Source organism: Phytophthora cinnamomi (assembly GCF_018691715.1).
Source record: "Phytophthora cinnamomi strain GKB4 chromosome Unknown Contig108, whole genome shotgun sequence".
In the NCBI taxonomy this organism is placed as follows: Eukaryota; Oomycota; class Peronosporomycetes; order Peronosporales; family Peronosporaceae; genus Phytophthora; species Phytophthora cinnamomi.
Window position 1 is genome coordinate 330,054 of NW_027151041.1, and position 16,162 is coordinate 346,215.

At 53.5% G+C, this 16,162-nt stretch overlaps 1 protein-coding gene across 1 annotated transcript; it reads right to left on the reverse strand.

The window, feature by feature from the left end:
- Positions 1 to 11,493: 11,493 nt before the first annotated feature.
- Positions 11,494 to 16,014, reverse strand: IUM83_15156 (PLAC8 family protein; the record flags this gene model as incomplete). Its single annotated transcript, XM_067939954.1, has 2 exons — positions 11,494 to 11,707; positions 15,371 to 16,014. The coding sequence occupies 2 exons, from the start codon at positions 16,012 to 16,014 to the stop codon at positions 11,494 to 11,496; spliced, it is 858 nt and encodes a 285-aa protein (XP_067782272.1).
- Between the last annotated feature and the right edge of the window lie 148 nt (positions 16,015 to 16,162).

Genomic DNA, 16,162 nt, shown 5'->3' on the forward strand with positions numbered 1-16,162 from the left:
AGTCTTGTCGGCCAAGAATTGAATCCGCTACGGTCGTTTGCCTCGGATGTTACAATTCCTGGCACATTGTTCAATGTCGGGTACAATAAGCTACTGACTTGGTGGCGCCCGTGAATGCGCGTCGGCCCTTCCATTGGCCTGTCTGTGTCAGTCATCACTTGATTACACTGATTACACCTGGGTGTAAATCAGTGATATCCTGATTACGCCAGGATCTTGTGGCCGGGATTGGCCGGACTTGGTCTGTCATCACCTGATTACACTGATTACTCTGGGTACAAATCAGGTGTAATCCGGATGACGCCCAAATCCTGTGGCTCCCGTTGGCCCAGATCCATAGGCGACTGGTCAGGCCGAATCTTGTGTGCCTGACACCAAGGGCCGAAAAGCCACAACGGGGCGACCCTTCAGAGTGACCCTCCAAGCGGCAACCGCCAACTTCAAAGAGCAACTACCGCAGCTCCCAGACCGGCAATGTAGCCATCGCTTGTGTACCCACTTCATATGTGAGACCACGAAGCCGCACTTCAGGCCCTGCAGGCACGCCGTAGGCTTTTAGTCACGTCCTAGGCTCGGAGCGTCAGCTGTCTTTCACCAGTTGCCACTTATCCTTACGAACATCGTGCATCCATACACCAACTTGCGCCCACAATCACCGTGTCTCAGTTTTGGCACAAGTTGAGGGACTGCCGGGCTGAAAACCTGAGCTGGGGGCAAAACTACGATGTTGATTCCATACCCCGGCTGTCCAACCGATTTGACATGTCTCAATTCTGGCTCGAATTCTGGGACTCTGAGGCCGGGAATCTGAGCTGGGGGCAAAATTACGATGTTGATTCCATATCCCGGCTGTCCAACCAATTTGACGAGTCTCAGTTTTGGTTCGCATTCTGGGACTCTGAGTCTGAGAATCTGAGCTGGGGGCAAAATTACGATGTTGACTCCATATCTCAGTTGTGGCACCCCAAAGCCGAGATGAAATCAGACGCCGCACGCCACGCCCTCTTCCCAGACCCCAGACTGCACATCTCAGGGTCTGGTCTACAGGCAAACCTCAGACCGAACTCCAAATCACAAAGTCTCAGACTTTTGCCATCACTCTCAGGTCTCAGAACTCCGGGCATTCCAAACTGTGAGGTCACCAATCTGAGACCTGGGGTCTGAGACTTAAGCAACCACGGGGCTTCGAATCACAGACCCAGAAGGCCAGGACTCAGTTCTCCACCCAGAGCCCGATCCAAGGCCTGGAACCTCAGATCTGTGGCCTCTAGAGCGATTCTCAGACCTCAGACTCCAGACCGAATTCAAATCTCAGACCTGGGGATCTGGGGTCGCCGCAACTCGACGTTCGCAGAGCTCAGTTTCCAGATGTAGCCAGCACAACTTGAAGTATGTACAAAAACCAGACTTGGGTCAAGAAATATCCACGTTTCAAGTGACATGTGGCCGGTACGTGGTAGGGTTTGGGCTTCTGACTGATGGGTCCGGGCCAAGAATTGGCTCGGACCTCGTCACATAACAGTTTTGAAGACTGGGTGGTAAATTCCATGGGGGTCTCAAACGAACTTTCATTGCCCGTAAAAAATCGCTACTTTCATGAACGCGCACAACTTTTATCCGGTCAGACGTGTGAAAGCAATCACAAACACTGCACACCAGCTCTTTCATTGTTGCTGTCGAGAAGCGTTTTTTACCACGCTCATACACATCATGCTCAACGGTGTCATAACCGTCCAAAAGGTTGAAGACTGACGCAACGACTTTATCTTCAGGGTCAATATTCTTCGTGCGCCGTCGTTTTGACCTCAATCTCTCAACTTGGCGTTCACTTTCGGTCATGGAAGCTCGAGCTGCCCTCTTTGTTGTTTGACGACGGGCGTTAGCGCTAGCAGTAGAATTGTGGGAGCAATTTGAACACCTTGGTGGTTTGTGGGTGAGGCGAAAAGACCCAATTCTGCCGCACGTACAATCCTGTGACGCAGTATTCAAACGCATGTGAGCAAGCACTTTCAAATCGAGAAGTAAAAACGATTGTGCGATGAAAAGGACCTTTAGAACCGGGTAGGTTACCTAGCCTATCGACATCACGGCTTCGAAACGAGATCACTTGTCGTTGGGGCTGAAAGCTTCTTAACCCTTTCGCGATGAGAGGGCGCATTTTTCGCCCTTTTGGTGGTTTCACAAAATATGGTTGGAAAATCCCAGCTTAAAGGGCGAAAAATGTGCCCTTTAAGCGTTACAGCTGTTTTTATCTGCCCTGTGTTGTTACTACCAATCCGAATCCAGGGTCGTTGGTTATATTCCGAAGTAGTCGAAAAATACTGTGCCACGTGCTGGATTTTTTCGCCATAGAACGTGGTTTTTCCTATCTTGGATTTGTCTTACGTGACATGAAACGTGAAATGCATATCTTAGTTTTATCTTACACGCCTCCACAGCCTCCACAACCAACCGTTGTCCACAGTAAATCATAGGTAATTGCAGGCGTATTGGAGCTCTCCATGGGCACCTCCGTGCTCATGTGGTTCTCGGCTCCGCGTTCGTACTCCTCGTACGAACGTCAAGCAGTCGGTCGTTGGACGGACTACAAAGTGCTACCAGATGTAGTGTGTCTAACTTGACTCACTACTTTCGCTTACACGTTGCGCTACGTGTGTGAGGAAGCGTAGGAGTTAGTAATAACTTGCGTTAATTTTACTTGAGTACACAAGTATAATATAAATCAAATAAGGACACCAAGTAGCTTAATTAGGGTAAAATGAGAACTGCATTGTTTGTAAATTGATCTTCCTCCTAAATCTGCTAAAAATGTTTATCATCTATGAAAGGGGTTGACAGCGGCTGGCTGGTTGAGCCCCGCCTATATGCATGTCTCTAATTGGTAGAAAGATGCTGCTTTCTACCAATAGGATCTTTGGGTAGGTGTGGACCACTCATTGTGGTGGTCCACTTCAATGTATCCATTGGTGTAACTTACACCAAGGTGAGGAAGTATCTAAAACTTTAGCAGATATTTTATCTGTTAAAATCACGAGTGGCTTGTAGCCACTTGTGCGTGTAACCCCGTTACAGATACCTTCAAATCCAACTTCGGGAGTGCTTTCGCCGCTGCTTGTGCCGCTCTCGCTGCCCTCATCGCTTCCGCCTCAGCTAGATAGGTCGGATTCATCCTAAAAAAACAATGATTTCCTCGTCCGAGCTGTACTACGAGGGTCATCCGTAGTCAGATCAGCTAGATTAATTGCCACGGATGGTAATTGGCATCGAAAATACTTGCTAGCTTGAGTTCGACGCCGTATGCACGACAGACAACTGACAAAAAACGCAGCGATGACGTACATCCGCACCAGTGGTGACTTAAACACTTTCATGTTACATTTCAGCTCGAACAATTCCCAGTATCCCACCACCCACCCGAAAAACCATTCCACGGTAATTCGAGCTCTGCTCAAGTCTCGATTAAACCGTAGTTGCGGTGGTGTAGGCGTCGCACTAACGAACGGCGTTATGAGCCAACTGCGAAGCGGATAACCCTGATCGCCATATATTACGTAACCAGGATAGCGAGTTATCTTCTGCTCCATTTCACTCTGTCGTAGCAGGTGTGCATCTTGTTATCGACCTCCAAACGGACCCACTAGCGATGCAATCCATTCGTTTGCCAGCGTGACGCTCTGGAATTGGATTCAGAGAACCTTCTTATGCCCGCTGTACGCTTGATCCTGATTCCAAGTCGGCCGACAGATCGGGCGAATAGTCCCATCGGTAAAACCGACGCGGTTTGGTAAGCGGTCGACCTTTTAATGATTGCATCTGCAGAGCGACGATGATATCTGTCGACTATGCACTTGTCGAACTCCATCTTCCTCTTGATCTTTTCGTAGACCAGCTTGACTGTCACGTTGACCGCCGAGCACCGAACAGATTCTTGGCGCCCAAACTCTCCCTCGAGATCCTTCAACTGACATGGATACGCGGGACGGCGCGGTAGCGCACAGCGCTTCTTGCCGTGGCACATGACACCCCTGCGCTGTTGTGATATACAACGGCAGGTCAAGTGCTTCATCCAGCAGCTCAATCTTTTCTAGTAAAAAGTGAAAGCGATGTCGGCACGTGGCAGGGTCGATGCCGTCCAGTGTGAATGTCCTTGGGTCAAGCGGCGGGTTCTCTTCGAGCCACTTCGCGCAGACGTAACACAGCATGTACTGTACGGTATTTGCAAACGGAATCCCCATCATCAACATGGCTGCGATCATGAACGTCAGCTCTCCTTCGGTGGCGTAGACTCGCATCTTTGCCAAACCTCTATATGTTTTTGGTTCGCGAGTGAACCCACCAGCTCGAGGGCCAGTGTGATCGTTCAAGTTGCTACAGTTCTAAATGTGGCTCTGGAATATTTGCTTTGGAACAAGCGACGACGCTCCAAAACTCCTGCTTCTATAGTTCTCTATTCTTAGATTTTCTCTTGAGGTTGCCCACCGCACCTCGCCCGAAGAACCACAAACTTGCCAATTTGACCCGCACAGAGAATTTGCTGGAAATTTTCTTTTGAGCATCCATCTAACGTACCCATAGCCCGGCGTATTGGTATAGAAAAAGGGAAAAGCTGGCCCTCCGTTGTGCACAGTTCGAAAACTCCAGGTGCCAGCACGAGTATTCGGTACACCCCGTTGAAACCGCCAAATTGCTCGGTCAACTCCAAACAATGTACGGTGGATAAGCATGTCTTTTTAAATACTGGTAGGTGTTGACCAGCTGGGTCTACACTTTAGTTTTCACGTTGATGACTGACTACATATCAGAGAATACGAAATTCATATGGGAAAATTGGCATTACTCGTCAGGTCATTAAAACTTCCTAATATATTTTAAGTTCACTGCACATGCGCCGAGTCCTCGTGTGGTGCAGTGGGGAACCAAAATTCTGCCGCGATCTCAATCCATTGCTCAAGATAATACATCGGAAGAGTGCCAAGGTAACAAGAGTGGTATCGAGGAAGCCAGCGCTCCAATACCCGAACCATTTTATCAGGATCGACGATATCAATCTTGACAGGGATGACGCTGATCTTGAAGATGGACACCGAATCTCAGCCCCACTAATGACGCAACCACTACACAGAGAATCAGCGAGGTCCAGGGGCCAGTAATAGCGTGCCAAGGTTAGTGGCGTAGGAGAGCAAATGAGAGCATGAGGACTGCGCGATGACATTTGAAACCGGTTCGTTCTCGGTCTGGTCGGTCCTCCGATGAGGAGCTTTGAACCGGGCCTTTCTCGATGACCGTGCTTCACAATCATCTGACCCCGGCTGGTCAGTTTAATGTGAACAGCAGATTGTTCACAATAAACGGACACGACCGGCCACTTTAATGTGAACAATGGGTTGTTCACAATAGTCTGACCGCGTTTCACAATAAGGGGAGTCAATGCCCGCAGCAGCAACTATTTTTTTTTATCAAAATGGTTATTGACCAATCGCGAGCAGAGAGCTTTGATCACCCTATTTTTGCTCTGGGCAGCAGCAGCTCAAGGTTTCGGTTGCCACGCTTTGCTGCGTGCAGCTTTAGTCATTTTGCCAGGGACTCTTTTTCGGATGCCTGCGCTGTGGTCGTGCGATGCGCCTTTAGAATCGCATTGTAGCAACGCTAGTTGCACACAACCCCATCAAACGAACCCTTGGCGTCGAATGACAGGAGTAGAATGGATAGGCGGGCCTTATGAAAGCTCTATTCGCAACTGCTGACATCGCAGGAGTCTTCAGCGGTGATCTTCTCCACGCGGCGGCATGTCTTCACCTTGCACATGGCCATTGCGTCCCTGTTGGACCTTTGGACTGCTAGGAAGAAAAAAAAAGAGCTTCTGCTACCGATCGACCGGAACGACTTTTCGCTCCGTTAGCGGATTATTTTCTGGCCAATCACAGCCCCCCCCCAAAAAAAAAAAAAATCCGACTTGCTGAATCGAAAAGAAAAGAAAAAAAAAACTGAGCTTCTGCTGCGGCCATTAGACCTCTTTGTTAAATAGTGGTGCCCAGGTCTGACACCGTCCAAAGAACGGACAGCCCCCTGTGTCACAATTGCACAACAGTCTTGTCGGTACAAGCACAGGGGCATATCTACTGAGAACCATCCAATCATTTCTTAAGGACAATATTGCTGAAGCAATCCTGGACAAGACGGGCAGGGCGGCGCGAGTGTTGAGCGGGACTGTCATGATCCTACCGCGGCCGTCATTCCAGAAAGAGAGCGTGAGAGCCCTCGACCACCAACGCTTCACCAGCTACATGCCGGGGAGTCTAGCTGCAAAGTCGTCCACGAAGTCGCCTGCAAAGCCGAAGGAGGACGACCAGCCACCCGCGTTGAAACCAGCTAGTGGAGGCAAGCGAAAGGCCTCCTCTCCCAGAGCAACTCTCAGCCAAAGCGCCGCAAGGAATTCGATGATCTGGAGAAATTGTACAAAAAGGCCTCCGACTGGAGAGCTTCGCTATACGAGAAAGCGTTCCTGTGGGGGGGATCACGCTTGTGGTACGACCCGACGTCGTATCCACATAGTCATGTGGCACACTGGGGATGGTAGAACCGTCATCGCTCCGCGTTCTGGGACTGGCAACTGCACGCGCCGTTGGGAGCGAAATCGGCCCTGGACCGTCGGCACAAGAAGAAGCTGGAAGCTGTCCTGGCTCGGACGCAGTTCCTAAGTTTGTGCATTGAAAACTGGGGTTACTACAATTTCCTCCAGAAAATCGAAGAGGAGCAAGATACACGTTTTCTCATGTGGTGGGGCGGCCAGCCAGGCAAAAACCCGTCACAGGGGGACGAGTACAACGGGTCCGTCATCGAGAGTCTCAAGATCTTGCGCAAGAGGGACCCTTCAACGTACGAGGCCAAGATCAAGAACGCTTTGAAGCCATTCTGCATAGATCAAACGGTTTCTCCACGATCACCGAGATGTGTGTCTCTAGGAAAGAACTTGATAAACACCTCGTCAGCATTTATAAGCACTATACATGCCTTCAATTTGTCTCGGATCTTCTGGGAGGCCTCGAGAGGGATTGAGACCCAGTTGATCGGAACCTTTTGAGACACACTCCTTTGCGAATACTCCAATTGGCACGTTCAACTCGCCGACGAACCCATTGGGCAAGCGCGGTTGATATAACGTTCTTGTTGAGGCTTATAGTCTAGCAAATTCGCTGGGTGCAGCACCTCCCTCCCTATGCTTTTGTTGACCGGCGCCTCAGCCAGATCCGATCATTGCCTCTCCGAAAGAGCGCTAGCACGAGTCCTCCACGGCATGAACTCCAAGCGAGACGCTCGCCCGCATTGGGTGGGAGATCGAACGTAGGGCGTGTAGTTGCAGCTTCGCAATAGTGTCCGGGTGCAGAAACTGGAGAGGCAGATCAGCAAGGAGCCTCGCGACGACAGGTACGAGTCCCCCACAGTTCCGCCCTACGACCCGAAAGAAGCCATAGCCAGTGGGTACACTCCCTTCCAACGCGCTAACGGATCGTTCACTGCAGTGTGGGGAGATGCCTCTGATGACGGAGACGAAGTCGAGGCGGACGACAGTGAGGAAGACAAGTCTCCTCCCCCAACGAAGTCAAAAGCCAGCCCGCCCACCGTTCAAACCATTTAGCCCTTGTGTTGTTCGCCGGATAGTCATAATCATTCAATTCCAAGTGTTCCTTCATTCCCGAGAGTGCAGGCTTGGTTGAGCACCAGGCTCGACGTCAAAATACAGGCATGGTTGAGTGTCGTACGGATGAAACTCAAAGTAATCAAAATACAAAAAGAAGAGCAGGGCTCTTCAGTGAAGAGGTTCCACGTGTCGACCGACTTCGGCGATCGAGGCGTTCGGGATTCAGCGCCCTTCCTCCTAGAAGAGCGAGTCGTCCTAGTGGACAGACGCGTTGGCCTCAGCCAGTCGAGCGCTTCGACACAGTTCAGGTAGCCCTAGCTTTTTCCGCCGAGTACCTTCGAACTCGCTGATGAGGGCGCGGTAGGTCGGTAACAACGTGGCAGTCGGGCGCCAGCAGATCTCATAAGTCGCTAAGAGTACCAAATATTGTTCTTTTCCATGTTTCTTCCGCTTGGTAATGATATCGACCACAGGACAGTTCGTGAGAACACATTTTCGTCACCACCGATGATCAGGCGTTCCACAAAACTCGTCGAGGGAAGGTCTTCTTCAGTGAGAGGGCCATCATCATCAACGCCCGGCTCGGAATCACGCCGCTGGGAGTATCAGAAGGGTACGGCCTGCTCCACCGGCCCTTGAATCGCTTGAGGCGGTTCACGTTGATAGTAATGACGCGATTGGGATGAGTAGGTATGGGGACTCGATATGCGTTCTCGCCCACGGTGCCGACAACACGGTACGCCCCGTGCCAGGAGAAAGCTAGTTTCTTAGTCTTTTTTTCCTCCGCGCCTGGCTCGGAAGTACTGGTACACCAACACGGGGTCTCCCACTTCAAATATGGCTTCTTCTTGGTCCTCAAGTCGAACTGCGTGCCTGTCCTGCGCCTTCAAGAGCTGTCTCTCTACCATTCGGCGAGTGTCACGGAGGGACAAGAATAGCCGTCGTCGGTAAGCGGCAACCTCGTTTCTTTTCCAATTGTTTTTCGTGTTGAGGAAGGCCAGGTCCAGGGACAAAACGGGATCTTGGCCGTAAAGGCTAAAGAACGGAGAGTCCTTTAGGGACTCGTGGCAAGAGGTTCGGTAAGCGAACGACACGCGGGGTAAATATAAATCCCAGTCGATCTGCGTTTCGTTCACAAAGAGGCGCAGCATGCCCAAAAGAGTATCGTTGAAGCGTTCAACCAGCCCTTGCGTATGAGGGTGGTATGCTGCTCCGAATAGTTTTCTAATACCGAGGGTATCGTAGAAAGCGCGAGCCAATTCCGAGCTGAATATTGACTCTTGATCGCTGAGCAGCCTCTCCGGGAGTCCATGCCTCGAAATCGCCTCGTTCACCATAGTTTCAACGAAAGTCACAGAGTCCAGCCGTGAGATAGCGCAAGCCTCGACACACTGCGTAAAAGTAGTCAGCGAATGCCAGGATAAACTTGTTGCCTCGTGGCGTAGTGACAAGAGGTCCCACCGCGTCCACCACCAGTAGAGAGAAGGGACCCGATAACTCCTGGATGGGCATTCGCTGCATGAGGCCGTTCCTCCAGGGACGGTGGCCTTTACCACTACCGCAGGTGGTACACTCACGTATGTACTTGGCCACGTCACGCTTTCGGCCGTGCCAAAAGGCGTGCTTCCTGACCTTATTCAGCGTCTTGGTGATCCCGACATGCGCAGCAAGCACATCCGTGTGACAGTGGTGCAGCATGGTAGACATGAATTGAAGCGGTGTGACAGGTACCTCAATAGAACTGGCAGGTCCATCCCGGGCCTTCAAGTGCACCCGACGCATCGGTACACCGTTGCGAACGACGTAGTTAGGCGCCATGAGTAAAGTCCTGGTCCTCAACTGGGGTTCCAAAGCCACCGCACCGTTCTCCAAGTAGGCGATCATCGCAAGTATCCACGGCGTCCGCCGCTGCTCTTCTACGAAGCGGTCCTGTTGTAGCCCGAAGACGTCCACAAAGAGAAAAGCAGCACAGGGGAGACAAGCAGTTGCTCGGCTGGGAGGTCGCCGGTCGGGGCAAGGGAATCGGGCTCCCCGACTGCGCCAGAGCCAGGTCCCGCCGTCGATGTTCCGGGAAACTTGTTCCCCGTCAGCGTACTCATCGGTCTCCAGAGGCGTTGCGGACTCACTGGCGTCAAGATAACCGTTCTCCCCGACCAGGACAGATCCTCGGTCGTCCGTGTTGGCGTCGTTAAGAAGGTCAGACATGGTTAGTGCGCAGATCGTGTCCGAGTGGAGGCGGGAGAGTCCGTCTACATGGCCCATGGCCGATCCCGCTTTGTGGTAGACCTTGAAGCGTAACTGGGAGAGTTCCACGGCTCACTGCGCCAGATTGGCGTTGCTGATGCGGTTAGTCTCCTTGAATACCCAGGTCAACGCTTTGTGGTCCATGTACAAATCGAACTCTCGACGGTCCAAGCAGCACCGGAATTTGTGGGTGGCCCACACGATTCCCCAACACTCGATCTCGGAGGTCCCGTCCTGCTTACAAATCCAACTATTTTCCGATCGAACTAGTAACTTGCTGGCGTAATCGACCACTCTCTCTCGGCCATCTACTATTTGCATTAAGCAAGCGCCTACCGCGAATTTTGACGAGTCCACATAGAGTTAAAGCGTTTCGATAAATCAGGATACACTAAGATGGGAGATTCCATCAGTTTTCGCTTCAATTGCATGAATGCGGACTCGCAATCACCATTCCATTCGAGTGGAACACCCTTCGCCTTTAGGCGCTCGATCGGGGCCGATATAGTTGCATAACCAATAATGTATCGCCGAAATTAGAAAGTAAACCCTAGGAAGGCCCGCACAGTTTGGAGATCATGCGGCATCCGCACATTCATCACGGCTTTAATTTTTCCGAGTTAGGAAGGATTCCAGAAGGAGTGACAATGTGTCCCAAGAACGCGACTTGGTCGCGACCCCACTTGCACTTTTTCATCTTTATTTTGAACCCGGCGGCTCGGAAGCGTTCCAAAACTTGCTTCAATCTCACGAGGTGGGTGGGGAAGTCCTCGCTGAACACGACGCAGTCGTCGAGGTAGACCAAATAAGTCCGCCACTCGATATTCGATACAGAACCGAATCTCGCCATCCGGCTTTCGGATCATCATGGCCGGCCTGTTCCAGGGGCTGGTCGACGGTCGGATGAGCTTAAGGTCGAGGTACTGCTGTATTTCTGCTTCCATGACGTCTCCTTCCGCTTTCAAGACACGGTACGGTGGTTGTTTGATCGGGGAATGATCACCTGTGTCGATGGAGAACTCAAGTAAGTCGGTCCGGCCCGGCTTCATCGAGGTTTCCACAAACATGTCTTTGAACGAGCCGAGCATCTCAGCCAATAGCTTCCTCTGTTCGTTCCCAAGTTTGGAGTCCGCATAGTTCACGTCCAAATCGTCTCGCAGCACATTATCAACCTCTGGTATGGGATCCGCGGAAGTGTTCGTGGGAACGGTGGTGGCCCCAATCGCTGAATGAATCCAGTCAGAGTCGCGGGAGGGGCTAGAGCACCCTGCCGGCGACGAAGTCTCGGCCCTCGGATGGGACTTCGACAATTCCTCAAACTCGAAGGCGGAAGCAGGCACCACCGTGACGGCCGCGATGGGGGTTCCTTTCTTAATGACCAGCTCCTCGGTAGAGGAATAGCATATTTCCGCGATCACCTTCTTTCTTTGAACCGCTCCCAACGATCGCGCAACCCTCACGGTTGCGTCGAGGTCCGCGATTCCTTCCACCAGCGCGGTAGTCCCTCCAGCGACCTCGCCCAGGACCTCAGAGACGACCAGGGACTGACCACCAGGGCGAACCCGGACAGTGGAGCTGATTCGAGAAGTGTACATTTCCTCTACCCGAGGTTAACCAATAGAGAATTCCTCTCCGATGTCGTTGAGCGTCACGGTGTTGTCGTCGAGGTCAACCACAGCCCGGTAGGCCTTGAGCGTATCCGTGCCCAGGATGACATCAACGTGTAGTTTGTCCACAACAACGAAGGGCCTCACCTTCTCCTGAGAACCCAGTCGCATGGGTAGGTCGAGTATTCCCTTGATGCACAGCGGGTGTCCTGAGGCACTGTTAAGGTCGCGGTGGTAAGGACGCAGGGGGGCGTCAGCCCGTCCCACAATCTAGAGCACGTGCGAGTCAAGCAGGCTGGCGACGGCTCCAGTGTCAATGAGCATCTCAACAGGCACGCAATCCACAAAACCCACAGACACAGCTTCGACCCCTCCAACGGAACCAATCACCCTTTTCCCATCAGGAACGACCGGTACACCTTCGCCACCCTGTGGCTCAGGCGGATCAGGAGCCTCGCGCAACCCAGGCCTCCGTTCTCTTTTCCGTGCCGAGTTGGCCACCACGTAGGCGTACTCGAACAGGCCGTTTTCACTTTCATGCTTGCTGCCGTGTGATCCCAAAGCCTCCGATTCAGACCTAAGCAACGACGAGCAATCGAAGATTACGTGCTTGACGCCGGTGCGTCGGTTGGGGAACCTGGGCGGGGATAGACAGTGACAACACTTGGATCCTCGTTCGGTCACCATGGAACGGATCGAGGGGGCGGTCTGGACGTAGGCTTCCAGTGCTTCCTCCACAATGCGTCCCGCATTCCGTTCACTCATACGCGGGCCGAAGCGTTCCACCAAGGTGCGAGCCCGCTCGGCGAGATCCAGGTCCAGCGGTCGATCGCCACAGCCAGCGTCGCCGCTCAGGGTCGGCGAAGGAGGACGTTGCCTCGAGCAAGCCGCGCACTCCGTCCCGTCGAGCGGTGCCTCCTGTTTGACGAGGCTGTAAACCGTCTTTCTCGCCAGGACGCTCCACCGGGCGGGGAGACGTCCCTCGACTCCGGTGAGTGCGTCTGCACCCTGCCCCAAGAGCGAGTCGCTCGGGTCCACTGATATTTTGATGTCTAGTTCAACGGCGGTCTCGTCGATGGACACGGCGGGCTTCAATCTCTCGTTGGGCAACCGCGATCCAGGGTAGTCGTTAGGGGCCTCCCCACCGCCGACGGCACAATCATCGGAGTCACCTCTGGACACTGAGTTAACCGAAGTAGCCCAGGTCTTGTCACGTTTTACCTAGCGGAAGTCACGGTTCGCTCTCTTAGCGGCCTCGGACGCGACCAGCGTTTCCTTGTACCAGTTGAGCCAGTATCCGTGCGAGGACAGCTCGCCAGGTGACGACGCTCGGGTCCTCGACAGCGTCTCTTCGGGGACTTCCAGAATGTCGCTCAGTTCAGGCAGAGAGAGCACCCTTTGTTGCTCGGCGTTCTTTTTCATGCATATGCGCAGTTCGACCTCGTCCAACGGTGGTAACCATTCCTCGAGTTCCTTCTCGTATTCCTCCTTTCTTCGGCTACGGCAGACGCTTTGCGCTCTTCCAGGGCGCCCTGTTCCTCAGTCGTGAAGAGTCGATCGTGTCGAGGGGCAGTACCCTCGCCCTCGACAGCCTCGTCCTTCTTCACCTCATCATCCTCATTGTTGGGCCTCTTTTCGACGGGTCCTCCTTCATTGCGGCACGCAGACCCCAACGGAACGGTAGATTCCGTAGTCAGGTCGTTGGTCCTAGCCTGGTCATACTGTTTTCCAAGCGTTCGGATATCCTCGCTGGGCGGTCTACCGTCCTCGGCGCTCGGGATCGGTTTATTGCAGTCAGTCTTCGCACTACTCCTTTTTTTTCTTTTCAAGCCAAAGTCTTCATATGCCACTTCACGTTGGGGGTTATCCACACAGGGGTCCTTAGTATAGTACTCGTAGGGCGTTCACAGACTCGCCTCTTCCTTCACTTACTCGGGGTTCACTCTCGTCTCGCATGGGGTCCGTCCTCGGTGGGGATTCTTCACTCGCTTGGGGTTCATTCTCGTCACGCTTGGGTTCCTTCCTCGATTGGGTTTCTGCACTCACTTACTCGGCATCGGGCTCATCACGCTTGGGATTCTCTCTCGGTGGTGTTTCGGCACACTTTCTCGGCATTGGGCTCGCCACGGTTGGGCTCTGTTTGGGAGGGGATCATTACCTCGATAGGGGCTACGTTCTCTATCTCTTCCTCAGTTTTCTCAGTTTTGACTTCGCCTCATAGTTGTCACCATCAACTCTTGTTCTCAAGGGGCGGTAATCTGGCCCGGCACCCCCCCCCCTCAACAAACAGTTGACTCTCGTCGTCTTCGTTCATATCCAATCCATACATAGTAAATACATATACACCAGGAACGGTATTAACGTTCATCCCAGCTCAGGGCACGCTCCGAGGCATTCGAACTCCTCCTCTGCTGGGTCAGGAGCGCGCCCGTACGTGTCACTCCATTGACAAGAGGATGTGTGACATACCCTTCCCCTTCCTCTCGCCTCCATCGTTGCTGGCTGGGCGGAGACACTTGCACGGGAGCGGCGGACGAGGGGTCCTGCGGAGGCATCTGCAGGTAGGCCGCTCGAGCCGGATAATTCAACACCAAGTGGCGGCCGCACAGATAGGAGGTTCGCCCACCCCGGGGGTCACCGCCTTGGCCCCCACCCGTCAGGACTTGGGTTTCCCGCGGACGATCGTATTCGACAGCTATGTGGTCCCTCATCAGGCAACGCGGGCACACAGCGTGCATTTGCACGACGGTAGTTGATGCGACTGCAACCAAGATTGTGACACCTCCCGCACACAACACGACCTTCCTGCGTACACATAACCATAGCGGGGTTGACTCAGAGGTTGGTCGAATGAGGCCCCAAAACCGTACGGGGAGTAAGCATACGGATAGCCTGGTCCGGGATAGCTCGCCGGGGCTGGCCCTCCCACAGAGGGCGTTACTTGAGGAAGAGGTTGCCCTACGTTCGACAATGATCCACCACTTGGAGGTTGTCCTCCGCCTCCACCGGGGGGAGACGGACCCCCAGTGGCAGGCGGGGGACCCCCGGACGAGGGAGCCGGCCCGCTAGATGGATCCTGGTGGCTCTGCAGTGGAACCGTCGTTCCTGGAACGGTCGGCGGTGCGGCCGCAGGTTATACCGGAGGGGTAGGAGCCACGACTGGCGTCGGATGAACTTGTGGCGGCATCAGCGGTCCCCCGTACCCTGGGTTCGGGTGTACCGCGATAGCTGTCCTCACTCTCGTAGTCTGCGGCGTCATGGTTGCTGTTGTAGTGGCTGGTGTGGCAGGAACACCTGCTCCACCAAGAGTAGGTCCTTGAGTAGCGTACTTGGGCTCTTGATAGCCGTAACCGTATACCGTTTCGGAGTTCGGGCCCAAGGGTGTAGTCGAGAGGTGGTGGTCCCAGTGGTCGCCCTGTAGCGGAGTCGTCAGAGTCGCAGGGCCTCCTCCCCATTGGTTCCAATATTGAATCGTCGAGTCAGGACCGCGAGGAGCGTCGGCCGTCATTGGGGCGCTTGAGACCGGATACTAATGTAGCGAGGTCCGGCCACCACTAACACTAGGAATCACGGTCGGTGTCTGAGATTCCCAGGTACGGGACAGTAGCTCTATCGAATTGATTTCCCAAAGCTAGACCAATTTCCCGAAGTTTAGAGAAACGGGTTGAATTGGAGATTAATGTGGACACATACTAACATATACCGTAATATGAATCGTTTTAACGACATTTTTTTTTTCAAATAAAGCTGAAGCAAAGCTCAGTAAGGCAAAACAATTGACTGTATTGAAAAAGAAATTGGTGTGGGGACATGTCTCGATCTCATACGAAGAGCAACATACAAATTACACTCTGCCAACCGCGCCAAACGCTTCTCTTACTCTGAGTAAGCAGGCAGCGTGTCCGCCACCGGGCCGAAGTCGCAGCTGCCGGGCGTGTAGCTCTTGATGTGGGTCGCCATCTGAGCGAGCACGCAGCAAGAGCAGCACAGTGACGCGATGAAGTCATTGCGGGGGTTCCCGGGGATCTGGAAGCGCTGGCGGGTCGTCTTGCGCAGGTGCATCACAAACAGAGCGAACACCACGCGCACGAGGATCATGATGGCGCGGAAGACGAGCACGGCTGCGCCGCTTCCGTTGCTGGTCGAGTACGTGACTGCCGTTCCGTCGTTGCTGTAGTTGGCCTTGACGGTCGTGCTACTGGAGGCGACGGTCGACGCGATGCCACTGATCACGAACTCGGACAGCACGACAACCAAGCACACGATGAGCGCCTTGGAGTAGGTGGCGACGCCGAGGCGGTGAGCGATCTGCGCCATCGAGATGCACGAGCAACACGTGACCATGAAGCAGTTCGGCATCAGGTCCGTGAAACAGTCCCAAAGACCGACTTGCCAATGACCCCTTGTCAGTCCGTCCTCGCTCTCGAGATCCTTGGACGGCTGAGTCGCTGCTGCATGGTTCTGGTTCCAGTACGGAACCTCCGCAGGCTTGGCCGGTGTTTGGGTGCTCATCGCTTGGCTCATCTTGCCGCGGTTGTCGACGAGGTTACTTGTTAGTTGGGACGAAGCAGTGGGCGCTTCGTAGGAAATCGAGGAGTGAGAGCTCAACCGAGCTGCTGACAAGGGTCGAATCGCGGGTATTGTACTCGGCCGTGTCGATCCTTGCGTTCTT